This window comes from Lasioglossum baleicum, chromosome 2 (genome assembly GCF_051020765.1).
Source record: "Lasioglossum baleicum chromosome 2, iyLasBale1, whole genome shotgun sequence".
NCBI classification, from domain to species: Eukaryota; Metazoa; Arthropoda; class Insecta; order Hymenoptera; family Halictidae; genus Lasioglossum; species Lasioglossum baleicum.
Window position 1 is genome coordinate 16,995,973 of NC_134930.1, and position 27,489 is coordinate 17,023,461.

The following is a 27,489-nucleotide window of genomic DNA, read 5'->3' on the forward strand; positions in this document are numbered from 1 at the left end:
CCAGAGAGGAGAGACGGAACGGAGTAAAGTGCAGATCGTACTCGTCGTCCGGTTGCCAGGCAACGCGCTAATTAGCCCACCCAGCTCTTTGGAGTGGATACTCGACGGTACTTGGCAAGCTCTCTCTCTCTCTCTCCTCTCCTCTCCTCTCCTCTCCGTTCACCGGTCTCTTTGTCAGTGGCTGCACCAGGGTAGTGACATCGTACCGGTAGGATCATTAATGCGGCAGTCAACGCGGTCACGTCGATCGAGAGAGAGAAAGAGAGAGAGACCGTTCGGTTTCCCGGCGAGGTTTTTCCGCGCGAATCAATCGAGAGCGGTAGAATTCGATCGTAAGAGCTCGTCGATTCCTTTCCTCGTCGGGGCCGTTCCTTTATTTGTTTACGTCGATGCCCCATCTAATTACAGGACGGAAATTGAACAAGCGGCTAGGGTCATCGTGTAATACCGCGGCCCAGCCGACTCCATGCCGGTAATAGATACTGATTGGAAATTATCGTTATTAGCCCGCCGCGGAAAAATCCACGATCAACCCGTCGAAGGATTTACGCTGCTCCACTGATATCAAACCGATCGTTTCGCCTCTAGAGCTTGCGAGAGACTCAGTCGAATAGTAATGTCTCGATTTATGCGAAAATTTCAGGACCGTAGTCAGTTACATCGACTACAGACACTGTTCTGGTCAGATGCCGCTCGAGTCCATCGTTAAAAAATGACATAACTTTTTTATTTATACTGATTTTTTAATAAAATTGTTACTGGCTAATTTGTCACATTTTTCTGATTAAAATGATACCAGACACGGTACATTTTGGTTCGTGTTTACTCGTTTAATCCACGGTATAGTAGAACCTCGATTATTCGAACATCATCACCGAACAATCAATTGTAAGAAACGGAAGTGGAATGAGATTGTGTTTCTTCTGTTAATCAATGTAACAAGTCATAATGTAGAACATGATGTATTAAGTGGACACATATTTATGCAAAATAAAAAATGGCTTGATCAACTTTTCGTCCACCGATTTTTGCCATAAATGCATAAAATCTGCAGATTAGTAATAATATTCTCCAATTCTTCTAATTTGCAATTAAATAATACAAAGTCCGTATATTTGACTGATTCGAGCACACTGTTCTCAAGATCGAAAAGAATAACGCAAGAACAAAGCTGAAATATCGAACATCGTGTAGGTAACATTGATATGTACGTAATCCTGCGTTAAAGGTTAGGAATTAAATATCACTGAGAGACCGCGAACTTTAGGATCCGATTCAATCCTGCCACCCGCGGAGTTGAATGAAAAATGACAAAGGATCTTGCGAAAACGTCAATCAAAAAATCTGTTACATTTCAATATTAATTTTAAACTTCGGCGCCTTTTTGAAATTAATTGTTAGTCGTGTTGTTGCGGGTAAAACAAGCTAAGAGTTCACTCTTCCGGTTTGTGCAAAAATAACTAACATTAAAAAATGTATTTAATAACATTTCTTAAATTGTCAGCTACCACTGGACATCTTATTAAGCCACAGATCAGCTACCTCAAATTCTGACTTATAGAAGAACTGTGGAATAATTGTCGTTAGCTAACAGTTACAAAAATAAGAGTAAAATCGTTGATGTACCTTAGCAACCAATTGCCAGTCTCCGGTTAAAATGATCCGCTAACGCGATCGCATCTCGATCCCTCGTTTCCTCGATCACGTGCCACATGTTCCTCCGTTTCGGATCAAGGCTCCAGGTTTCGCAAAGCAGATTAGTCGCGTGGATTCAGCTGGTTGCGCAAGGACCGCGTTCCAACGCATCGATCCGTTGTTCAAGGATCCGCGATTCCGTCCGAGTTCGTCAAACCTTTCCATTCCGACGATTACTCACTGGTTCGACGTACGAGCGGAATTCCCGAGTTGCGAAAAGCAACTTCGCTTTTTCGAGAGAAGCGATTTTCAGCGATGCTCGCGTCATCGAACCCCTTTGCTTCTTATTAATTATTATTAAATTGTTTGTTTATAAAACCTTTGCCAATATATTTGTGACGTTCTCCCGATTAAAATGAGCCCAGGCACGACATAGTTTGGATCATATTTGCTTATTTAATCCACGATAGAGTCGAGCCTCGATTATCCGAACCGAAGATATCTGAATTCACTCTAACTAAACAGTTATGTACAACACAATGTACAGAACTCAAATCAGTAAAGATTTAACCTATCACCTTAGTTAAATAACTTTTCTGTTATTTAATCGAGCAGTTTGGATAAGAGAGGGTCTGATCGAATGAAGTCTGAATCGCATCATGTTGGGTGTCATTTTACTCAGGAAAATGTCACGAATATTTTAAAGACTGACAACGAGAGCCGATAGAAATAATGTCATCAACAATATGGAGACAAATGATCCACGAATGGAAATTCGAAAGTAAATTGAGCAATCTACGTAGGAGATCGACCAAGGACAATTCTTCATTTGTCTCGGACGAGTCTGAAGATGCAGTATGTGTCGCATGCGATCAAAAATCTTATTCGGTATAACTACAGTCTAAGTGGCCGTCCTCCCGGCACGGTGGCAAAGAATAAGGTTTCAGAGGAATCTCTGCGTGGCATCCGCTCGTCTGTTTTGTCGGCGCTTCAAGCTGTGAAATTGCTCCGACTTATCATTCGAGCTAACGAGTCCGTAACCGTCTTCACACTTCACACTCGCCTCGCACTGTCTATTCCCTGCGTCTTCCTTGCAGTGGCGTCGCGAACAGGGGACCAAGGATCTTCTCGCTCAACTTCGCTGGACATCTTTCGATCTGGGTTGTTCGAATTCAAATCGGATCTTTTATGCGAACCTGCAGATTTAATGTTGCTCTTTCAAATCGACATTTTCTTGGGGCTTTAGATTGATTTTTTAATCAAATTTTCTGGGAAGCTCCACATTTTTTAGGAGTCAACTTTTCTCACGATCTTCAACCTAGACTGATTTTTCAAATTAGAATTTTTAATAAACTGCTCGTTACGGGGATCTAGGCTGATCTTTCGAGTCAATTTTTCTGAAATTTTCAAATATCTTACAAGTCAACTTTTCTGAAAATTTCCAGATCTGGACTGCTCGTTTAAAATAGGACTTTTCTAGGATCTTCAGATCTCAACTGGCCTTTTAAATCAGTATTTTTATGGGGATCTAGGCTAATTATTCGAGTGAATTTTTGGGGGGATTCTTACATCTAGATTTTTCTTTCGAATTAGAACTTTTCTGAAGATCTTCAAATTTCTAGTGAGTCAACTTTTCTGGAGATCTTCAGATCTAGTTTGAATTAATACTTTTGGAGAACTAGACTTTGGAGTCGACATTTCTGAGGATTTTCAGGTCAAGATTTCGACGCCACTGGTTCTCGCCGATCAAGAAAGAATCCTCGACCAGGCTTGTCACCTTGTGGAACGCCGGTGGTTTCGAGGGATGGTCAGCCAGCAATCGCCTGTAATTTGTGCCTCGGCCGACATCGATGGCGTTCATTGTTGTTCCGTCTCGCTTTCGATGGGCACGAACACGCGTCAACCTCAAAGACCCGTTTTCTTTTCGGGGTCTCCTTCGAAACGATCACCGTAGCAATATTTATCAAATCGTCTGAAAGGGATTCGTCAGGGTACTTAACGTTAGATGCACCGACAGTCAACGTGACTCAAAGTCCCTTATCAAAATTGCAACGCTGGGGAACCATGATTAGATTGTCAATGCTTTCTATTTAATACAAAAATGCTTTAACTAAATTCTCTACCTAACCAAAAAAGTGCATTTAGTTGCTTAAATGATGCACTAAGATATCTCTATAATTTCAGAAAGATTCACAAACATTGACACAGCTGCCAGTCACATACATGTTATAAGTTTCGTATTTTGAAGTTGAGAATCAATTTTCTACACGTTGTTATTTAATACGTCAGCATTTCGGAGACGATATATTAGTATTTAATAAACCGTTGAATAAAATATAACAACTGCTGCAAGCGTCAGCAGCGAACGTGTTAATTTCGAAGCAGTTTACATCGCGCTCCCTCCTTAAGGTCCCGCGAAATTACAGAACGGCGGTTACGATTGAAAGATACGGTGCTTCTGAGGCAGGATTTACACTTGTTCCATAAAAATGCAAAGTAAAAAAAGGGATCGGCGACGGGAATCTGACGCGTCAACGTTCCACATACATATCCATACGCATTACGGCGGCGCGGTGCGGTGGTGTCCATCGTTGCGTGGAGCATGTTAATGAATGTATTTGGGTTAATATACATTTCAATTTCTGCGTGTTGCCTGTTAACCGGCCCGTGCAATTTCTTTTATCATTCGGAAACGTTTGCGGGCAGTGATTACTGTAATTAGAGCCGGCTCAAAGGAGCCGAAAAATTGGCGGACCCTCTCCTCGCGAATGCCGCGCGCGTCCCCTTTCGCGGAGAGGGGCGGATCCGCGTCGCGGAAACGCGCCGAAAACAGCTGCGCGTCTCGAAATAACGTGCGAGAAGTTAATAAATGCCATCTGCGAAATATCGCCCCCGGGGAACGTCAAAGCGTCTTCATAAATGTCGATCCTTGCGGTCACAGGCCGCCAACACGTTTCGACGAATTACGGTAATGCCCCGATATGTGTACCGGAGATGGACACGCTCTTTGCGAGATCCACGCTCTATCCCGGTAAAATCAGTTGGATTTTTCATATGTTATATAGTTTATGATCTACTGAACAAAAGATGTAATGGACACAAAGCTCAATAATGGGCAGTTATCGAGTTACAATCAGTCAAACATGACCAATTTGAGCTGCCGAATACTCATTATATTGGTAGAATATTGGTTAGAAAGAAATTGTCTTTTAATTTGGGTTCGTACGGTTCTATGCAGTGTCTTAAAGTCACACAGTCCGAAGGAAGATCCCGAAGATCGCGTGACAGTGTCCTGTCGTTTCAAAGAGGATAATCGCGTCTCGTTGTGCGGACGTCGCGACGCGTCACCGTCGAAAAATACCAACAATTACGGTCCGCTCGGAGTCGGTAAGGTCGCGGTCTGCAAAGAGGATGCGAGAGGCGGGAACGGTCTTAATAATAACAAGAATGAGAATAAGAAATCGTTAACCGATCGTCCTTTCGAAAGAAGGCGGCTTCGTGGGGACCGGACAACGCTCGACAGCTGGGAGACGGCTCGCGGATCCAACGATCCACTGGATCGAGAACCGTGCGTGTAGATCCGTATCCCTTTTTCACTCTCCTCTTTCCCTCTCTCTCTTTCTCTATAATACCAGTCTCATTGTCGAGTCGTTACGTCACTGTTGTCGCTTCCACGAGGACGCTTGTCACTTGTAACAAAATCGATTGTCGACAGTCATCGAGGACGATTGAGCGGCGCGACGACCTTCGCGCAATTAAAACCCCTTGAAGTTTCAGTCGTCACGGTGAAAACGGTTGACAATGTCGGGATCAGGATGAATAAGCTTTTAATGTAACGGAGCCGGCAGGCTCATTCTGTCATCCCCAATCCGCAGAATCGATCGGCCGATGACTGGCCGTGAAATTTTTCCTGGGGACCCAGCGCGAAATCATTTCTGGATTATTGATTTCGTTCTGGGCTTTGAAACTGGTGTGCACAAGTATTTCTAATTACAGTGGTCGTGATTAGACTGCGGATCTTATGCATCTGTAACAAAAATGAGTAGGTAATATGCTGAGCGATGAATTCATTTAACCTTTCAAAGCAGTGTTGGATTGTTTTCAGCTCGTTAAAAATATTTGGAAAAGGTTTTTTATGTAGCCAATAATTAAGAAACAAAATTACAAAATTCACCTAACCTCAAATATAAGATGCAATAAAAATATTTCAGCTGAGGTATCTTGCAATTGACACATCTAATTTTGCCTTTACGCAGACGTACATTTTTCTGGATTATTTTGTCGAATTTGCTGATGAAGAAAGTACTATCTCTTTCATCAGGTGTTCCAATAGATTGAAAAGAGTACAGAAAGTTGAAAATATTTGGAAAAGGTACCACTGTTTATGTAGCCAATAATTAAAAAACAAAATTACAATTCACCTAACCTCAGATATAAGATACAATAAAAATATTTCAGCTGAGGTATCTTGCAATTGACACATCTAGTTTTGCCTTTACGCAGACGTACATTCTTCTGGATTATTTTGTCGAATTTGCTGATGAAGAAAGTACTATCTCTTTCATCGGGTGTCCCAATAGATTCCAAAGAGTACAGTTTTGTAAACTTCGCAGACTAAAATTCGCAGTTTCAGCTCAGACAGAGATTTCATCCAGCCAGGGTAGTTCGTGATTCCTCGTACACGTTCTAGGAAAAATTCCTATCCGATTCGGAATTTGAATGTTCCGAAACCTAGAAATTAGCATTCAGAGGCTAACCCAGACGCGTATATATATAGTTTCGAATTTTGCGTGATTGGTCGCGGATCGATCCCGTTCTAGGACGGTGATTATTACCCAGCCGCTAGTTTAAAGACACACATCGTCTTCTGGAAACGATCAACCTCGCTATGGAAGCGAAAAAAGCATCGAGAGGGACAAGATTAGAATAATAGTCGTCGCGCCGGGTCGTTTCGGGAATAGTTTAAACTGTTTAACATAATAGCGACGGACGTCGCTCCGATTCGGAGACCCAACAATTTGCCGGACTGTTCTCTAATGTCAACAGATTAGCCGTAATAGTGAAATTACACGTTCGCGTAATATCTCGGCGTATGGGGGCCCTGGACCATGGGGCCGTAATTCACCCCCGTAGATTGAGGACGCTCTCTTATGTCCCCTCGAAAAAAGAGGCGACTCCTCTCGATCGTCCAAGGGTCCGACAGATTTTGGTAATGCCAGGGTTAGACGCTGTACCCTCGGACGAGAGGTCAAACGGCTTTGCCCGTCGCAGATTACATGCATTATTTTTGCACTCGCCGACGCCGCGATCGCGAAATCACCGGTAATTCGCGCTGGAACAATTCTACACCCCCGCGGACCCCCCGGGCCAGATTTCGGGATGATCCACGATGATCCTCACGGTCCCCTTTGATCGAAAAGTCAATTTAAAATGTTTTTGACTATACGAGGAATCAATCAATATTTTTTTCCTTCATTTTCTGAAGCAGAATTCGTCGAAAAATATTCTTAATCACTTTTTCAAACGCCGTTCATTTTTCAAAGATTTTTAAACGATTTGGGAATTGTGTAAATTTTTCCACTATAGAATATCTGCTTTGTTTTTCACTAGGAATATTCACAGATTCAGAGTCGAACCGCGAGTCGGGTTTCGTGACCGTTCGCCAAGCACCAGCGGCTCAAGATAGTACTTTGTCCGGTATCTCGCTAATCGTCGTGGAATCAACTGTTTTTTAATGGTGTTCGAAGCGCTCTCACTTTCACCCGGGACCACGGGGCACGCTCGAAAGTGTGAATACCATTGTTCGAGCGCATCGGACCATTGAGAAGAAGGGGATTAAGTAACTCGCGGAGGGACAGTCGGTTTTTAATCCCCGAATTAATAGCCGGCGATAAATCACCGGCAATCCGTTCCCGCACGGCAATGATTACTTAAGAACCGCTGTGCTTGGCTCGGGGAATATTTTTGCGAAACGTGCGACACGTTGCACTGCAATTTTTACGTGATATACATCGCCCATTTGGAATTTTAAATAGAAAAGTCTGAGCATTATTCACACTAACCGACCATTAAAATTGACCAGTATGCAGTAGAAAAATAACAAGACTTAATTTATGTAGATATTCAGTCAATTCCTGTGAAGGCATTTTTAGAACTTCAATAATTGTGAATTACAAAAAAACGAACCTGGAAATTGTTAATTTTTATGGAGAATTAAATAACTGAGATTTTTGCTATCTTCTCTTCATATTATTTTTATATTAGGTCAGTGCAAAAGTCCTTATTTTGTGACCTAATATTTTTTCATATTTCATAAGGTTCTACTAAAATTCATTAGTTATAGCATCTCGCGGCTGCTCTTTACTTTACCGGACTCAAAATTTGTGCCTTTCGTATGTAATCCAGTAGATTTGTACCCGGGGCGGCTGTAGATCGAAGTTTCCTTTCTGTAAGATCAATGCTTCAGGAGTTATGTTTGCTTAAAGTTGTGCATTTTTCAGTGTTTTTGACAGGTAAGGGCGCCGCCATATTGGTTTGTAGTGTCGCTTACCGAGCAGATAGCGAGGGTCGGGGGAGGGGGCGGCGAGGTAAGCGGCTCGCGGTTGTCACTATAAACCAATATGGCGGCGCCCTTACCTGTCAAACACACTGCAGATTGCTCAACTTTAATCAAGCATAACTCCTGAACCATTGATTCTACAGTATCGAGCCTTCGTACAAATCTACTGGATTACATAACAAATACACGTCATAATGTATAGGAGAAAGGCACAAATTTTGAGTCCGGTAAAGTAAAGTTTACTCCATCTCGCAATTAACAGCATGGCAATGCAAGCAATCAAGTACCAAATTGTGGCAGGTCGACTGGACAAGTAGACGGCAAACCTAAATAAAAATCGAGGGGCATGCTGGTCGGTGGCAAAGGTTTCCGTAGGATTTTCCGTTTCCGCTCACGTCAGCGACTGTCGGATACTTTGCTATACTAAGGGCGGTCGAGACGTCGAAAAGGATCGTGGAACGTGACGCGCGTCTTTTGATCGTCGAAATCGTGGGGTTGAGGAAGAGGAAGAAGTAGAAGAAGAAGAAGAGGGATGAGGGAAGAGGGGAGAGGGGTGGCAAGGAGGAAGGAAGGAAGCGATGTACTCCCTGGATAATAATGATCTCAGGATCGACGGATGACGTACGACGGAGTCCCCGAGGGGGCCAGGCAGCGGTTGATCCATTGTTACGCTATCTCTCCTATTCTGGCTCGCGTTTAATGCATAATCTATTACCGGCTTTTAACAATGCGGACCACCTCTCGCCGATCCGAGGAGGCACTCGGCCTCTTCATCCGAGGGTCGCAGACACCGAGGATCGATCTTTCCGCGAGCGGAACAAACCTCTCGCACCCTCATATTTCACCAATGTTTTGACGTCTGCTTCGTAAGCATCCGTCGCGTCGCAAGGGTGGATCGACCACGGGACACCCCCTTTCCGTGGGGTTGCGACCCTTGGATCAGGATCCGCCGTCTTCGGTAACCAAACTAGGCTAAACGGAATCCAACACTACTCTGCGACTCTGACACCCTTCAATGAATTTCACCGGCGAAATATCTCTAAGGACACACTTGTGACGAAATATTAACCTCTCAAGTGTCTAAATATATAAAAAGAATGGCTGTCGTGGTCAGACTGATTTGTAACTGATAATTGTCAATAGAGGTCAGCAGTTGAAGGGGGTGCACTTGATTTAAAAATTTTTAATGCCCGAATTGTCCATTGTGCATCTCCGAAATTTTTACTACGTTTAGCCGAGAGTCTGAGGAAGGTGAGAAAAAATGTCCAGCCTGGAAAATTGATTTTCCTAGTCACACGATTTTATTTCGATCGCGCTTGAAGAATTGCACTTTCAAGAATCTTTTTTACGTGATAATTGTCAATGGTTTCTCTTATGAGGACAATAGCGTGGCTAGGATTGCCAACGCAGTTTAATTGGATTGATCCTAATCCCCGCACAGTGGGAAGAGCAGCATCACGCTCAGTGATTCCCGAAAGCGTTTGGAATTCCGAGGAACAGAATGGAAAAGCAATCGATGTCCCAAAATCGTTGAACGAAGAAACACAAGGGAGGGTGCCTCGTCGAGGAGAAAAGAAAGGGCGGATATCTTCGATGAAAGAAAGAGCGATTATACGATCTCTTTCGAATCCTATTTCCCTCTCTCTTTCTCTCACCCGTGGGCCTTTATTCTCGTTGATCTGCTCCTCTTCTCCGCCACTCCCGTTGCTCAACCCTGCGGATTCACCTTCGCGAAGTCATTCGACGATTCTGAAACGTCATTTCCCGTAATGCGATATATACCAGCGAAATCTCGAGCATCACTCCGCGGCTATTAATCTATTGGCAGGGCTCCAAGGGCGATGCACTTCTCGATATACATATTCAATGACGAGATCGCGTGGAAGAGGCCTCTTCCTTCAACAGCGGAATCGACAGCCGATTTTTCGCCGGCTGGATCATTCGTCTCTCTCGGCGAAATCATTCGTTTCTCCGGAGTTGACAGTCTTATTTACGATCGTTTGGTATTATAAATTGTTAATTGTAATTCTTACAAACAGGAATATATTTATGCATCGATGTGACAGTTTCGTAGGATCTTAGAATTGCGGTAATGGGGTTCAGGAAAGTTAGGTAAGAAATGTCGACTGATTCAGGTACGCCCACGCGATTTCAATCGCGGCTCGCATGATCGCCGCTTCCGGAATCCCGGCCGGAGCCGCGGCTTTCGAGCGTGTTCGCAGAAGAACACAGAGGCGATATTTAATTCACACTGGCGGGCGCGTGCAGTCATGGTAAATCATTAACGAGCGCACGGTGGAAGATTAAGGGCCGGCGTTTAACAGGCTCGCTTTTAACGGCCCGAACGGCACGGCGAGCTGAATAAAAACTGGCGCTAAATCGACGCACGCTGTGTCTCGATCGAAAACCATCCTCAATCTCTGCACACTTTTTTGAGCGGCTATTCTGCGTTTGAAAGCCATTTTTCTCGGGAGCATTATTTTTTTCACGTGAAAAGGATCAATATCACACACACGAGCTATATTTTCAATATCGTTCTCAATATTCAGTGTACTATTCATTAATTATGTACTGTACTATGCTAGATAACTGTTTTTCATGAAGATGTATTTCCACTGATCAGTTCGGATAATCAAGGATGTATTTTATGAGAGGTTTCACATAAAAACATCATTAAAAATGATAAAGTTCTGCACAAAAATCACTAAATGTGCCCCTCGGCAGAATTAATAATTCTAACTTGCACTCCCATCGCAGAATTTAATTTCTATAGCTGTAGACATTTCTATTTTGATGTCTACAAAGATTCCTGAGTGGGATTGTATCGGCCGGGATTGATTTCACATGTTAAACGATCAAAGATGTCGCGAAACGAAGTCCATCTTCCTGAAAACATCGTGCGGCATGTCAATTCCAGCGAGATGCCTGTCCATTAGACAATTAATCTGGCGGGCGAGCGATCAATTACCACTGAACGACAACGACAGGCAATCAGCGTCGAATTATGACGACATTGCAGCGATTGGTCGCGGTTTTCCCGATGCTGCCTTGTCACGAGGACTATTCTGCTTTGCTATTTCCTTCGAGGATGTGTTCGCCCGTTTCTTGAGAATCTCTTCGATTGTGAATCGTCGCTGCAAAGACTGGTTTGCGCATCTGTCACTATATTTCGCGAAGACTGTATCAATAAGATTTTTTAATAAAAATTATTATCTATTAAATTGCGGATTATTCCGCTGAATAAAAATTGACTGCACTAACTGCAAGATGCAGGAGCAGGACAGGATAAATTACACTGAGGCCTTCTAAAAAATACATAATAAAATCCTCAGTCCACTAATCAGCAATAAACCAAGTGAAAAATCGTTCAACCGTAATAAACGGAATCCACCGACATAAGAAGTGAAATTGACACCCTTCAGTTCTTTGAATCCTCCTACTGTTTCAAATTACAGTTACCTAATCTTGTTCTAAAGAAATGCATAATACTACACCAGTCCGCTGACAATAAAAAGAGCAAAATGAAAAATCGTTCAACCATAATAACGAGATAATAAGTAGCCCAGGACACCGCCACGGGATCCACGGACACCAAACTTTTCAATTTCCACGCCGATCGCGAGTCCGCTCGAGAGGGGCGCGGCTCAATTTCGAAATTCCGCGCCCTACGGGTCTGAAATTCCGAGCGCGGATATTTTTGCGCGCTATTCGCGAAAGAATTCCGCCCGGAACGATTTTAATAGACGATCGAACGAACTCCGAGCTGTCCTTAACATTCCACGGTAGGGGTAACAGGATGATGAATTGTCCCAGGAAGGGATCGAGGCCCCTAATCGGTGCATCGGACGAAATTCTGGGCCCGGTTATTTCGTCGATCGGCCGAATTGATCGGAGGAAAGCTCGAGGGCGGTCGAATGGGACTGAGGAGATCGGCAATAGGATCTTGAAACGAAAGAGAGAGAGAGAGAGGGGCTAGTACCCGTGGCCAGGGCGTAGACACATTTATATATCGATCGGATATTTATGAAGATTCGGGAAGAACGAACGATGATCCGCATCTGCCGCGCCATTAGGCTAACCCGGGCCCCGTAGCTGGGGGCGCCAGGTGTGACCTCCGTGGCTCTCTAATGGCCCAGAGCCGCGATAATCCCGGCAGCTCTTGCGATCCCTGCACGGATACTACCAAGAGATTGATACCGCTCGATGGGAACCAAACCGCCTTCGCCGATTCCTAGTTCGCGTGATCGTGCCCCTCGAATATTCAGCCTCGGTGGAACTGAACTGCCGATTTCTTGAGATGCCGTGATGCTCTCTGATCCATCGAATCGACCGTCAAACGATTTTATTTCATCCCTCGAGTTCAGTGGTTGGTTTGTAAAAGAATGCTTACTTGAGAATTTGTCATATCTGAACGGGCCTGTGTGGATTTTTGAAATTTTTACCATGGCTAGATGAGAGTATGAGGAAGGTATGAAAAAATTTTCGACCTAGAAAATTGATTTTCCTACACGCACGATTTAATTTCGTTTCCCAGTCGAAGGGGGTGCGCTTGTACACTCACTTCCAATGAACGCGCTTACTTAAGAATTTTTCATATCTGCAAAATCCAGTGAGAACTTTTGAAACGTTTGCTATGATTAGAAAAGAGTTTGAGGAGGGTATATTGAAACTAGTTAGCCTGCAAAATTAATTTTCCTAGTCGACTTCTAGAACATCAGGATCAACCTCCCCCACCGAATCGCACTAAAATCGAACAAGAAGGCGCAAGAGGCTGAAACGAAAAAGAAGTGATTTTCCTCGCGAAACAAAGTCGCGGAGCTCGCAAGCGTCCGCAGGAATTTCACCTTTCACCGCGGAGGCTGCGCGCCAAGGTTTGGCCGAGAGGACCTTGTTATTAATCACGTCGCTGCCATCTCCCAGAGCAACGTTTGCTCGTTAGCGAGGGGGTTGGCGGGGCATCCGGGGGTGGCCATCTCTTAATTACTTCCGCGCCAATTAACACCGCCTCGAATAAAGAAGGGGCTACTCGACCGCCAATGGGAGCACGCTTCTGAAAAAGCTAGTTGCCTCGGAAGCACTCGCTTTCGATTTAATATAGCGGGCCTGCACGGTGCACGTGGGCTCACGGTACACCCGTGCGTATGCATGTATTCGCAGGAGTGGCCCGCCACTTTCGCGAAATCGATCCCCGTCGATGACGTTGCCTTCATCCTCGCGGATTTTCTAATGGACGATTAAACTGGAATAACGATCGATTTTGCAGGTCGCCTTCGAGCACTGAATTTGTTGTATCGTATATCCGTGGTGGTTGTAATTGAACAGTTGTATCTATAAAAATTCGGAGGGAGGAAAGACAGAATTTTTTATTTTCACTTACTTATTTATGAAACGACTACTCGCGTATTCGTCACATTTTTCTGATTAAAGCGAGTACAAACACGACACAAATCCGAGTTCACTTGCATGTTTAATACACGGTACAGTGGAACCTCGATTATCCGAATGCAACATAAACTGTTCAATTTTTAATGGCTGTACAACACGATTTATTGGGTAAATGGGTAAAGATTTAATCTAGCATTGCAGCAAGGTAACTGTTCTATTATTTGAATATGTATTACATATTCCAGTGATTAGTTCGGATAAGCGAGGTTCTATTGTATCGTGGATTAAACGATAAAATGAGATCCAAATTCCGTCGTGTGGGGGCTCGTTTTAATCAGAAAAGTGTGGCAAATACGTTCGCAAGAGTTTCATAAAGAAATTATGAAAATAAAAAGAAGGTTGTCATTGAATTAATATTTTCCTATGCTCGACTCCAGTGGCAATAGATCCAGGAGTCTGCACACGATACGCGAGAATGGGGAAGAAGAAGACACAGAATCAATTTGATGAAATAACTGAAGAAGATCCATTGTCCAAGAAATCCAGATGAATTCTCAAACAAAACGTTCTACGAAACGATGTCTTGGCAAAGGAATTCCGTAAAACTTAAATTTTTCGAGAATGTCGAGAGAATATCAGTGCGAGCGCAGCTGGGAAAATTGTTTAAGGAGCATTCGTTTTCATCGGGGCCTCGGTCGTCCTTCAGCGGGCTTCGATAGTTATCGAGGTCGAGGAGATTCGACCCTTAGCTCGGGCGATAGCGGCTCCATGCATCATACGCGGCGGAAGATACCGGAAAAAATATGAGGAGGGCGGTTCGCTGTTAATCTGAGACGTCCGCGAGGAGGACGGCCGAGATCGCCGGTAGATACAAGCTTTTCGTCTACTCGTGATTTACTCGAGTAGTTTCGCGGCGGACGGGGAGCCAAGTAAACCGGTCACGTTCGGATAGAGTTTGCTGGATTCCGAAGGGATCCGGGGGTGAAGAGAAAAAGAGAGAGAGAGAGAGTGGAAGGGAGAGGGCGATGTGGGACAGAGAGAACACCGGCCGATCCTGGATAGCCAGGAGGGATCAGCTGTGCTCTTCCGAAACCGGAGTCCCACGGGAAGTCAATCAACCGGCCTTTCTTCGGCCGCTACATCGCGAAGGGGTGACTCGCGAATCCGACAGAGAAGTCCGGTTCATCGAGTTTTGTCGATGCTACGATTCTCGCAGACGATTCTACATGTCTCCTCCAGTTGTACTTGCTGTTCCACCTGGAATTATTTTTGGAGACGTTAATTTTTGTAGTCGCAAAACAACGTACCCCTCAAGACATTCTTGAATTCTTCTAAATCCACTCATCAACCAAGCTTTTCTGCACAGACAGACAATCAGCGACAGAATCACAGTATGCTAAGTACACCCCCAAAAACTCCGTCGGGTGGGGACCCAATGAGACGTAATCGCAAGGGGTGTGTCCGAAGAGGACGATGGCAATAAAAGCTCGGTCTCTAATCGCGGCACCGTGAAGTTTGCCACAGGAGATCATATAGCAAGCAATTAAGGTGAAGGGTGTGGAGGACATGACGCTATCACATCCCATGACGCTGTGTTCAAATCGTCGCCCAATCAGGAGTAATCGCAAGGGGTGTGTTCGAGGCGGACGATGACAATAAAAGCTGGCTCTCGAATCGCGGCAGCCTGAAGCTTGCCGTCGGAGTTCGTGGAGGTAGGCAGCAGGGTGGAGGGTGTCGAGGACACATATTGTAGGCTATGGCGGTGTGTTCAAAGGGGAAGGGTTCAGGAGACGGGCGACCTCGGGTAGTACCTCGGGTAGCCGTACGAGAGGGTGAATTGAGTGGCGTCGGGGGGAGAGGGTGTGCCGTGCCGGTGAGATATCCTGAAGGAGGGGCGGAGGGGACGAGGACGAATGGGGGTGGAGAGGTTGACGGGGGTGAGGTCGGCGATTGGCATTTAATTAGCGGCCGGATGACCGCCGCCGCCTCCGGATCAATACGCCGCCCCCAGGGGCCAGCGTGCAGGAGGCAGATCGACCCTGCCGTCCTCTTTCTCCTCTTCTAACCTCTTCCGTCCTTTCCTCTTCCTCCCTCTAGCTCCCCGTCCCTCTCGAGCTCTCTTTAGCTCTTTCTCTCTCTCTCTCTCTCTCTCTCTCTCTCTCTCTCTCTCTCTCTCTCTCTCTCTCTCTGGCTCTCACGGTCCTCCTACTTTCTGCCACCCCTTCCTCGAACCCGAGTGGAACCGAACTCGTTTGCTCCGCGTCGGTGAAACCCTTTTCCAACCCCTCTGGTTCCCTCCGGTCCCCTCTGGACCCCGCTGGTTCCTCCTCCGGCGGCTGCTGGACCGAGGAGAGAACTGCCTTCGTGCTCCTTAACCTAACCTCCTGACCGAACACCACGTGCGGGGAATATCCGGAAGCACTTCGGTAAAATAAAGCGAATCGACGGTAAGTGCCGCGGATCCTCTTGTATCCGTGGCCTCCGGGGCTCGCTGGACAAGGATCCCTGCCCCTCAGCCCCTCTGATCCTGATGCTGTGCCATGGTTTCTCTGCCTCCACCCATCTTCTCTCACCCTGCTGTACCCTATCGCCCTTCTCTGTCTTACTCTGTTCTGCTCCCTCCCTCTAATTCTCTTGCTCTCTCAATTTCTCTGTCTTCCTCCCTCTATTTCTCTCTGTCTTTCTTTCTCCCTCTTTGTCGAGGCCATTCTACCGACTGCTCCCGCTGATCACCGGGTTCTTTTTCCTCGTTTTCCGATACCGATAGACCGCCGATACGTTCGACTTTGTGCCCGAGCCGATATTATAGGTGGTACGCCGTAACGAGACCGATCGTTACGAGGATTGTAATTGCGTTTTGAGACGGCACCACGGATAGACGGGATGAAAGAATGCTTCCGGAGGAAAATACGCGGCGCCGATTCCCTCTGATAGGGTGTACCCTGCTGATGGGCTACCTGGCGATTAATCGGAGGGTGGGGCGGTCTGGTTGATGCCTATTTTGTGTTTCGATGACGTCGCGACCTTTGGCAGTCCTCTATTCAATTTTTGCTTCATGAAGCTTTGGTCTGTCTTTCTCTTCTCTATATTTTTATTGAACCCTTTCTTCCCATAATTGATAAAGACGATTTAAAATAATCAAATTGAATTAAAACTTCCAATAAATCTCTATGAATTCGAATAAAATTGATTCCCAAATTTCTAACCGTTCTCTGGGAATAAATTTATAAAAATCACTAACCTGTTCACCAACTTTATACATATAGCTGCTACAGCATTCTCCCTGAGAGGAGATTTTGTTTCTCATAAAGATCGACAGTCTACTAATAACGATACGAAAGTAATCTACGGTTAAGGAAGATCGATCAGCGTGGCAATCGCGAGGTCTGATGTTCGCGGAGGGGTCAGAAGGGCGAGGAGAGTCGCACCCCGGCCCTTTTCGGCGGGCCCTGGAACCAGTGTAACGCGGCAACCCCCCCTGGTCGAAGGGCCCCGGTCGATGCGTGATATATCGGCTCGTAAAAATCCCCGGGAATAAAATATCTCCGTTGGATCTCGGGGCGAAGGTCGGCGTCGCCGAAAGGGCCCCTCGCCGCGGCCGGCCGCGTTTATGGGTGACCATGTACACGTATGCAAGGCCCTCGCACACGGGCCCGTAGGTGCGAACATTGTTAACAAGTCCCGTATTTTATACACTCCCTGCGAGAAACAACGAGCCGGCTGCTGCCAAGGGGAGCGTGCAGGGGTGCTCCGTCCAACTTCAATTTCTTTTCGTTAATACGCAAAATACGTTCTCTTCATGAACAATTTCTTTTGAAAATTCTTTTATTAAAATGACTCCAAGCACTGGCGAAAATACATTTTTCAAAATTAGTCCAAACCGGTTTTTCTTGATGTTGGAACGATTAGTATACTAGGTATTGTGTAAACGCTTTTTGTTAAAATTTGCCGTAGTTGGAATTGCGAAGAAAAAATGAATTAATCGCGATTGCGACCAGTAGGAGTTTTAAAGAATAAGTTTGGTCCTATTATAAAAAATTTATTTGCTTTTAAAGAGTGTAGGAAAGTGTTTTACAGATACTGTATGTATCGAGTTTATCGCTTCCCGCCCTCGCAACGAAGAGTCAATACGATCGAAGACGATGCTCCAAGGTTGAACCACCGCGATGATTCATCCGGATGATTTTTAAAGCTCTCGCTCGGGAGAGTCGAAGTGTAAATCGATGACCGTGGTCGGCATCTCGTTCTCGTTCGCGCGAGGAGTTAATCACGGTAAACGGACTTCATTCACTTCATTGTTCGAAACGAGGCGTCGGAAAAGAGCGGCGAAAACGATGCTCGTGCCAAATCAGTGTTTATACATGGAATTATAGCTGGCCGGGTAACAGCTTTCGGAAATATCGTCTCCGCGTCTAAAACGGTTCTCAATTCCTCAGAGACGTCGATATTGTCGTCGATTTTTGCACGCTCTCGAAGAAATCGAGAAAAAGGGAGACGGGAAACAAAGGCCTGGAAACGAGGATAAATTGATATACCTGTCGATTATTACCGCAATAATTTACGTTGACAGCGCTATCTATATGTAAATGCAAACGATTTCTCGATGGCAATCGATATCCGATCGATCAACGATTATTTACATTGTGTGGATACAGTGAATTTCAGAATAGTCTCCGACAGATTAACATCGCTCTAACGCGTTAATGGACGCGTCCTGGATCCTGCAACCTGTCCTTCATCGCTCCATCTTCTAAAATTATCTTTCGGTTCGAAACATCTGCGAGCTTTCTGAAAAATTACAATTTTTGCGAGTTATAAATGTGACGTTCAGATTTATATTGTAAAATTTTCTTTAGTCAAGATCTTGCAAAACGACGGAGTTATTTACTAATTTTGAAACCTTCTTTCTTAGAGCGTTGACGGATGGCCGCCATTGCTGCGAAGACCTGCAACGTCTAAAGTAAGAAATCCCTACTGATCTAAAGATGCGAATGTATTCTCTAAAATCTAGTGCATAGATCTTGCGAAATCAGTATCATAAAATCATACTATTGCTATCACCAACGCGAACTCTTTTATTGCTAATTCAAAGCCGCATTGCAAAATAAACTTCAACCTTAGTACGCAGCGAACAAAATATAAAACCACAGAATACATCGTAAAAGTTTTATAATTCATAATTATTATTAGGTTTTATAATTACTCAATAATTATTCAATGAAATTTTCAAGATGAAAAACAGATTTTCTAAATTTATGTTAACAGCCCAAATAAAAAATTTGTAAGAATCAACTTCAACTATTTCTTTTGTAATTCCGACTAAAAAGTTCTAATCATTGCAACCATAACATTACATTAAAGTGTAAATTAACAAATACCATTGGAGTGTCATGGTTGCGAGACAGTGAAACCGTTGAACCGTTGGAACGATGTTGCGAACTGTTTCGCGACCTTTCGATTCGATTCGCAATGTCCTTGCTCCACCCGCGGGAATTCCGCGGATGGAAGTTATCGGGGTCCGTCTCTGCGTCTGTCCGCATTGCCACGCCGTCGCTGGAATGCCATAATTGGCGGTGGTTATTATTTATTCGCCGCTCGCTGACACGAGCGTTCCTTTCGATCGGGGACCTTTCTACTCGCGGGAATTCCGATATTCGCCCGTTGTCCGGGATCGACGCCCGTCCATTCGCTTGTCAGCCGGTGTTTCGCGTCGTTAACATTTTTATTTGCCAGCCGGGCACACGTTCTCCGCGTTCCAAACCTGTTAACACTTCGTAGACCCGCGTTCTTGCTTGGTGCGCCCCGCGGAAAACTTCACGGTAACCTGTCCACACTGAATTAACAATCCTGCAATTCTAAGTATTTTGACCCCGAAAAATTCTGTTATGTAGTCCAAACAATAGAAAATAAGTATGCAAAACGTCGACGCGAAACGATCGTTCGATTCCTATACAAAAATTCCCAAATGATTCAGAAAGTTTTGACGTCCCCCTCCCCTCTTTAAAAAATCACAGCTCCTGCAATTTGGGGTATTACGACTCCAAAAAATTCTGTTATATAGTCCAAATAGTAGAAAGTACGTGTGCAAAACCTCGATATAAAACAGTCGTCCAATCTCTTTACAAAAATTCCCAATCTTAAAGGTTTTAGCATGTTCAGGAATTTGTTTTGGAAAAACTGTGGAACATTTTTGCATTGGGATTTTTCACACATGTTTGTTCATGTTTGAAGTACGCGTGTGATTTTTCAATAGTAGAAATAATGAAAATTACGTCGAGGTCAAGCGTCGACGTTTCGACGTCCTTCGCGAGATTATTCGCCTAATCATCCCCCGATGGGCGTAACCGATCGAACGGGAGAAAGGCTGGGAGTCACGATCCGTTCTCGCGAGGCACGTTTACCAGGAAAGGACGTCCCGTGTCAGGAAGCCATCAGACATCGGTGGGGGGGCCCTCGAATGCTACTCGCCGGAATTGACGAAATGCAAACTACCATCGACGCAAACTTCCTCGAGGTGATGGTAATTATAATAATGAAGCCGAGTGGAAATTGTGCCGGGGCGAAACGGATCGAGGAACCCAGACCACTTCTCGAGCTCTCCAGTTCCTTAGCAAACTGTACGGCGCGATTCCCGAATTTATTCCCCTACTGTAGAAATAGTATGAAATTTAAATAAATCCAATTTCGTAATTTTTGTAAATTTCAGTAACGTTTCGAATTTTTCCGAGATTTTATTTGAGAGCCACGAAAGCATAAAAATTCTCTCGGTCCAGCTACCAACTTCACGAACCGCTAAACATTCCTTGCTTCTCTTGTTATACTACATTTAAATCAACATTTAAATCAGTGCTCCCGCTTCGCGTTGCGCAGAATTTTCGCATCCATTTTGGATTCGCAGGGCAAGATTCGCGAGGTTGCGAGTAAATAACCAGTACTCGGCAAAATATACAGGATGAATATATGAAAAGTTACTTGAAGTAATGGTCATTATTAAATTTAAATCAAACACAGCCTGTTTTAAATGTACGATCCAATGCAATTCTGTTTACATTCTGAACATTCTGTCCAAAGTATTTTATAAACAATATCGACAACATTTCGAAACACAACAAATTAAAATATCGTCTCAAAAAAGTACGAGACTGTTCCTCAACGTTCATTTTAGCAGGAAACAATATTTTTGACTGAAGATTGAACTGGCAAGCATTTTTGCAAAGCAAGCATGCAATAAGGGAATAATAATCGTGGGACGCGGTATCTGAAGAAAGATTTTCGTGGTAGATGAGCAGCTGGCCGCAGGGGAGGATCGACAGGATCTTCTCGCTCGATCTTGGCGAGCGTGCGTCGAAGGCGGCGAAAAAAATGACTAGACGTTTTAATAGGGCGAGTTTTCATCTATCGTCCCTATTCATCGGCAATTTCCGATTGAGTCGCCGTCCCTTAGGGGATCGATCGCCCATTGTCTCGGCTGGTCTTGACTTTTCATCCAGACCCGGCCACACCTTGCGACGCGTCTCGACATCCACCACACCGGTCGTTCGACGAAAATGAACTATAATAGCCTAATGGCCGATAGACGCCGTTCGATCCAGCGATCGTCGCTTCGGGAATCACTGTCGTCACACGCGACACGTGACAGTGTACCTTTCTGTGAGAGATTATTCCGATGAAACACGAGTGATCAGCATACTGCGGAATTTATACATGCACATATTATTTCGCAATTTAAAAAATCCACAATTTATTTATTACAGAAATTAATAGGCTTATATGTTTACCGATTTTTCAAATTAGGTTGTACATCGATCGCTTCAGGATTAGGATATCATCGATTCGGATAATCGAAGTTCCACCAAATTGTGCCGCGTTCGAACTCGTTTTAATCAGAAAAATGTCACAAATAGTTTAATGCAAGTTTCATGCAGAAACAATTAACGCTCCACGGGCAAGGGTGAGAGTTTTGCATGTGTAATCTAGGTCATATACTTCCGATCAAAACCATTTCGCGGGGATTGCAGTGTAAAAGATTACACTCGGAGAACTCTACACAATTATTCAGCCACAACAAACGGGGAAACACAGAGTCTCGGCAATTTCCCGACGCGTTAATGCGATTGTTTCAGGGAAGAAGATAGCGCGGGTTGTTCATCCCCATCGCGCGCGATTTTCTCAATTAAAAAACCCACCCCCGGCTCTCCATTTCCGGGCGTGGGAGCGGTCCGAACGGAAAAAGCGAGCGAATTAAATACCCGGTGGTGGGCGTGGACGCGAAATATCGTGGCATTGTTCTCCTTATCGCATTAAAAAAGAAATCCCCGACGCGTGGCCGTGGCGCGATCGTCGTTTTACGAGCTGAGCCCGTAGGATTATGCTCCCGTGACTACCTCCTCACCCTTTCCACCGACCTGGTGGCCCCTGGTGGCCAACGAACCCCCGGACCAACGACCCTCGTCGTTATTTTTCGCGTTGCCCAAACAGCTGTAATAATGAGATTTAAAAAGCGCACTCCTATACGCTACCTGTCCGTTCGACACGGAAACAAAAAGGGATCGAGCAATTTCTCTGCACTGACGATGGCACCGGACCATTCTCTCACGGCCCTGAACCACGTCGATTCTTCTCCTTTTGTTCTTTTGTGTCCCTTTTTGCGATGGACAAAGGGCTCCAGCCTTTGAACACTATTTTTCAAATTTGTTGCGGATTTCAAAACCAAAAATGGGAAATAAACGTTTTCTAGATCGGTAGTGCATGACGAGAATGAATGGTAAAACTTAAAATGGAAACAAAATTGAAAAGTATTCATCTAGGAGTATTTATGGATATAATATTATTTTTGATTCTATAAGGTGATTAAAAGAGGAAATACATAACCTCAATTCCTTACGATTGCCTTTCGACAATTTTTATTTTGCTACATTAAAAATGATCATGAAATTGTCCAGATTCTAAAGAAATTTTTGACGAATCTAACAAAGGAATGTTTTCAACTACAGCTAATTTTTAAGCCCTCCGACTCTATTCTTCTTCCCCATTTGTATCCTTCCTTTTGTCCTCCTTTGTCTTTCGACAATTTTCAAAAATTATCGTGGAGTTATGACTACACAGTATTTTCCAAACGATTGCACCCCCGTCAAAGCGACAGATAATCCAATTCTCCGGCTTTTGTTTCTTCTATGGTCCCTTCGGCGGCTACTTGTGGGTACCATTGTTCGGTTAACGTTTACGAGTCGAGTCACCGGAAAGAGGAAGCAATTGAACGTCCCTTAGGGATTCGAATGCACCGGAGAAGGCTTTAGGAACTTGTGTTTACTCGGCAGAAGATCATTCTGAGTATAATGCCTTTTCTTAGGGATAGTTGTCTCTGGGAAATCAGATTCTTCGTGTGCATCTTCAGGGTCTTTAGAGATGTTTTTACAATTTCTTTATGCCTGGAAATAAATTTTTTATTACGTGTTTCTTGGGTTGAATGTTCAATAACTTGCAGAAATGTTATCGGATTCGCTCCAAATTTTATATTTAGATCTTAAGTCCGTATATTTTATTTCTTTATAACTGAAAATAAATATTTTATTACGTGCTAGGGCTGAATGTTCAATAACTTGCAGAAATGTTATCGGATTCGCTCCAAATTTTATACACACAATCTCAGTAGTAGTGTCTAAAAGTAGCAATAATATTATATTCAAATCTCAAGTCCGTATATTTTATTTATTTAAAGTTCCAACAGCTGTATTTATAATCGTCGCGGAAAACATTCCCCCACCCACGCAGAAGCCATCAAAGCATAAAGGAAATTTTTCATAAGCGAAATTTCTCCCTTCAGAAAACCGTGCATCTTCGGGATCTCGTGTGTGCATCCCTTAGCGATTTTCCTGGCCGACTTGCTCCCGGAGCATCCCTCTTGTGTTCGAGCCTTCTCGTCGGGACATTTCACGGTACATGGATCAAGACCGGCAATCGGGGTGATATTATTTCATCGGTCGGAAATAGCGCGAGGGGGACGATACAACACGGTGGTCAGGTCCGAAAGTTAGCATAGCCCGTGACTTAGTGCTCCTGAGGGTGCTGTCTGTCAACCCCGGGCCGGAGAACCTTTCTTATTTCGCGATATTTTGTCGTCGCGATATTTATCGTCCACGCAGGACCTTGCCCTCGATACACCTCTCTCGCTCTTTCTCTCTTTTTCTCTCTCGACTTTTATCTATCTCTTCTTCGAAATAATCTTTGCGCCCTGCTCTCTCGGGGGTGGCTAATCGGGCTGCCAGGAATTTTTCACTTTGCCTCGAAAAATGCCTCGATGAGTGGTGGGTGCTTTGTGACTATTCATCCGTGGCTTCATACTGCTTCAAAACATTTTTATACTGTTTTATAATTTATTCTTATTCCCACTTAATTTTTGTAGATTTTTATTCTCACGTTATTTGTATACATTTTTATACATTCTTATATTTACTCTATTTATACACATTTTTATACACTCCTACATTTATTTTATTTTTATACATTTTTATTCTCACACACACTTTATTTGTACATATTTTTATAGATTCTTACATTTACTCTATTTATACATATTTTTATACACTCCTACATTTATTTTAATTCTATACATTTTTATTCTCACTTTATTTGTACACATTTTTATACGTTCTTATATTTACTCTATTTTTACACATTTCACAATTTTGATACATTTTTATTTTTATTTTGATTCTCACACTATTTTTGTACACTTATTTTATTTTTACACAGTGGCATACATACGTTTCTATTTTTTAAACGACAACGGAGCAGAGAGAGGAAAAAACCAGAAGCAGCAGAAGGCGGTCAATTAATTCGAAAAAGTAATTTCAAAGAGTCACGGGGGCGGGATATAAAAGCCGGGGACTTTGTTTTATGCTTTGCGAGGCAGCCTCCCTCGCGGCCTTAGGAGGCAACCGCTAATATCGCCATATAATCTGTCGCCGTTCCGAATAAATAACCCGCTGCGAACCTAATAAAATTCGCCGGCTGCGAAATTTTGTCAGCCAGACTGTGAACGTGCACGATGCTCACCGACGACAGAACATTTCCCGCGAATGAGCTTGCACGGTGGCGCGGGTCGCTGCCTGTATAAAGACACATGGCCGACTATGGCAGCTTCATTTGTCTTTATATTAGCGGCACACGCCGCTATAGCGATACTATAACGATACTATAGCTCGCCACCCCCTTCGCAACGTCAAAAACGGCGACGAAACGTCTTCCCTCGGCTTTCGCTTCCTACACGTGCGAACGTTTTATGTACTATTATGTATGCAGATGTGTACATATACACATCCATACAGATGACTTTCCATTTTTAGTCAGCTCTTTCAATTATTCGTTTATCTTTCTGACGAGTATTTCATGCATTCGTCGCAAAAATTAGCAGATGAAATTTAAAACTGTGAAAGCAATCAAAGAATTTTTTCATTTTGTATAAGAATTATGCATTTCTCGAATTATTCGAGATTTTCAAAAAATACACTTAATAACCATAATTAGATAAAACTACTGTAATAATATAAACGTGATAATCAGGATTGATATATAAAAAATTAATTGTTTAATAAAATCCTGCTTATCGATTGATCTGTAATTTGATTGCTATTAATCGGTCGCAACGGCCAGCAATTTTTCAGGAAACCTTGCACGCAATTCGCTGTCTAGTTTGTTAGTTCCATTACAATTTAGAATCAGTGTTTAGGGGGAGGAAGGCTCGAATGACGCATTTTCTCCGATTCCTATCAGAATTTCGATTCCCATTTGTTAACGAGTTTGAAACCAGGAACCAGATTCTCGACTCCAGTATTATAATTAACAATACGCGGACACACGAGCGCGCCCGCGCGCGCACACACACACACACACACACACATGAACATACGTACATGTACCTCGTGTAGTTGTACCGCTACAGTCGCGATTATAATTATGATCATCGCCGGTACCGCGATATCGCCCGGTGTTATTGACTGGCAACACACGTTCACGTAATTTTCTGTAATCCATATCTGCGCAATTAATTATCGTTCCCTGATACGTTGTAATATCCATCAGCGCGAATCCACCATGGGAACGTTTCGCTCGTGTTCTGGCCGAGGTACACGATACCCACGGCTCTCGGTATCATTGTCGAGAAACATCGTATTATGTGTTCGGCTTCTAAACATCACCATCTAATTTTCCTTGATAGCGTCTGAATGGAAATGCAAATAAAGGATGCGTGCTTTGTGGTCGAACGCAAAAAAATTACTGCAATGCAGTTGTTGATCTGACTTGCACAGAGGAATTAATTTTTATGAATGATCCCTCGCGAATCCATCTGTACAATCTCAATAATCGTAAATTAAAAATTAGTTATTGCGTTATGATCGATTGAGAAAATGATAGTAATTACTTCCTTCATCAATTGCCCAACTTCTGTGTATTCTTGTACTCAAGGTCACGTGAAGGTCATAGTATTATAGGTCTTCGGATTCGTCTAGACCTCGGCTATTATACTTTGATAAAGAAAATATATAGTCCTATTAAAAATAAAAACACTGATGGCACATTGGTTGAACTCTTTTATTCTCCGATATTTTTTTTATCGCCAAAAATTAGATATTTAAGGGACACTGTATGAGGTTCAGCATTAATTGGTTCGGATAAACGAGGTTCTAGTGGAATTTGTTCGAGAGACAGTATTTGGCAGAGAATGTTCTGGGAATGGAGTGGGGCCAGCAGAACGTCTTGTTGGATTATTTATTCCTCGTTTTTGGCAAGCGCGGTCTCCAAGGCGAAACGCACGGCCAGTTAATTCCGGTACATTTGAACGGTACCCGTAGAAAACGCGCAGATATATCACGCAAATTGCCATTGTGGCCGCGACAATATGCTAAGCGCAGCCAGGCTGTTAGCATATCGTTATTCCGCCACAGGAACGTATCAGGATGAGGAACGGCTGTGCATGAACGCCGCTCCTATGTTTCCTTTTCCGTTCTAACGCGTTTCCCTAGCTTCGACACGCGTCCTCGCAGTTTTCCGATACGAGGGGACGAGACTCCTCGCAATTGCTTCTTTTCGCGAGCGAAACGCGTGTAATAAGGGGATGAAAGTTTCACGACTGCACGATGCAAGGGCTCGATGAATCAACGGGAGCGAGACTGCCCTAACTGCCACTCTAAGGGGATACAGTTTTGTCTCGAGAAAGTTGAGAGTCTCCAGAAATGGAAATTTTACATTGTACATGAAAACAAACTGATAAAAATATGATTATTGTTCAAAACAGAAATTTTCTGGTAACGAATGAAAGTTAGATGAAGATGTGTTTCTTCTTCCAATAATTTCCAATAATTCTACTAACGTTTTCATAGCTGAATTTTTCATTTATCCAGTTTTGCCATGCATGGATAAAATTCACATTATATTGTACGATTTCTGCAACTATCACATACCGAAAGGATTAAAGTAGCATGCCTTACGATAAAGTCTCGCTTTCTAGAATTCGGTTGCATTGATTAAATAACATTGATTTTTGCGGGAATTTTAGGATATCCAGCGTGTGCGAATAACTGTGAAAATGTCACTGAATTCTTCGGTGAACGTACCACACGGTATGCAGCGGGGCTGGGAACTGAAGGGAACGAGAGATCCGATCAGCGAAACGCATAGACCAGCTTATGCTCTCGAACGCATTAATGGGCTGCAGCAGTCGACGCGAGCCAGCTTTATACTTGAGGTTTAAATCGCGCTGGTCAAATTAATTTGCAAACGATGAACGAGTTCCCGCCCGGCCGCGGCGCTGTTAGCGTTGCATTTCGAACGGGGGAGATTAGCCCCGTTCATTAAACACGAACGCGCTGCATCCATCGCGCGGATTTGGCCGCGGCAGATCGCATAGACGT

The 27,489-nt window shown here is 43.9% G+C and overlaps 1 protein-coding gene across 2 annotated transcripts in view; it reads left to right on the plus strand.

Moving 5' to 3' along the window:
• LOC143215655 (uncharacterized) overlaps nucleotides 1–27,489 on the plus strand; it is a 204,803-nt gene that overhangs the window by 81,097 nt on the left and 96,217 nt on the right. The window contains exon 3 of one of the 2 annotated variants that reach the window (XM_076437966.1): nucleotides 18,492–18,539. The exons of the other annotated variant lie outside the window; for it this stretch is intronic. Within the exon in view, the coding sequence (XP_076294081.1) occupies nucleotides 18,492–18,539 (48 nt within the window). The remainder of the gene's footprint in view (nucleotides 1–18,491; nucleotides 18,540–27,489) is intronic. 2 annotated transcript variants of the gene reach the window in all.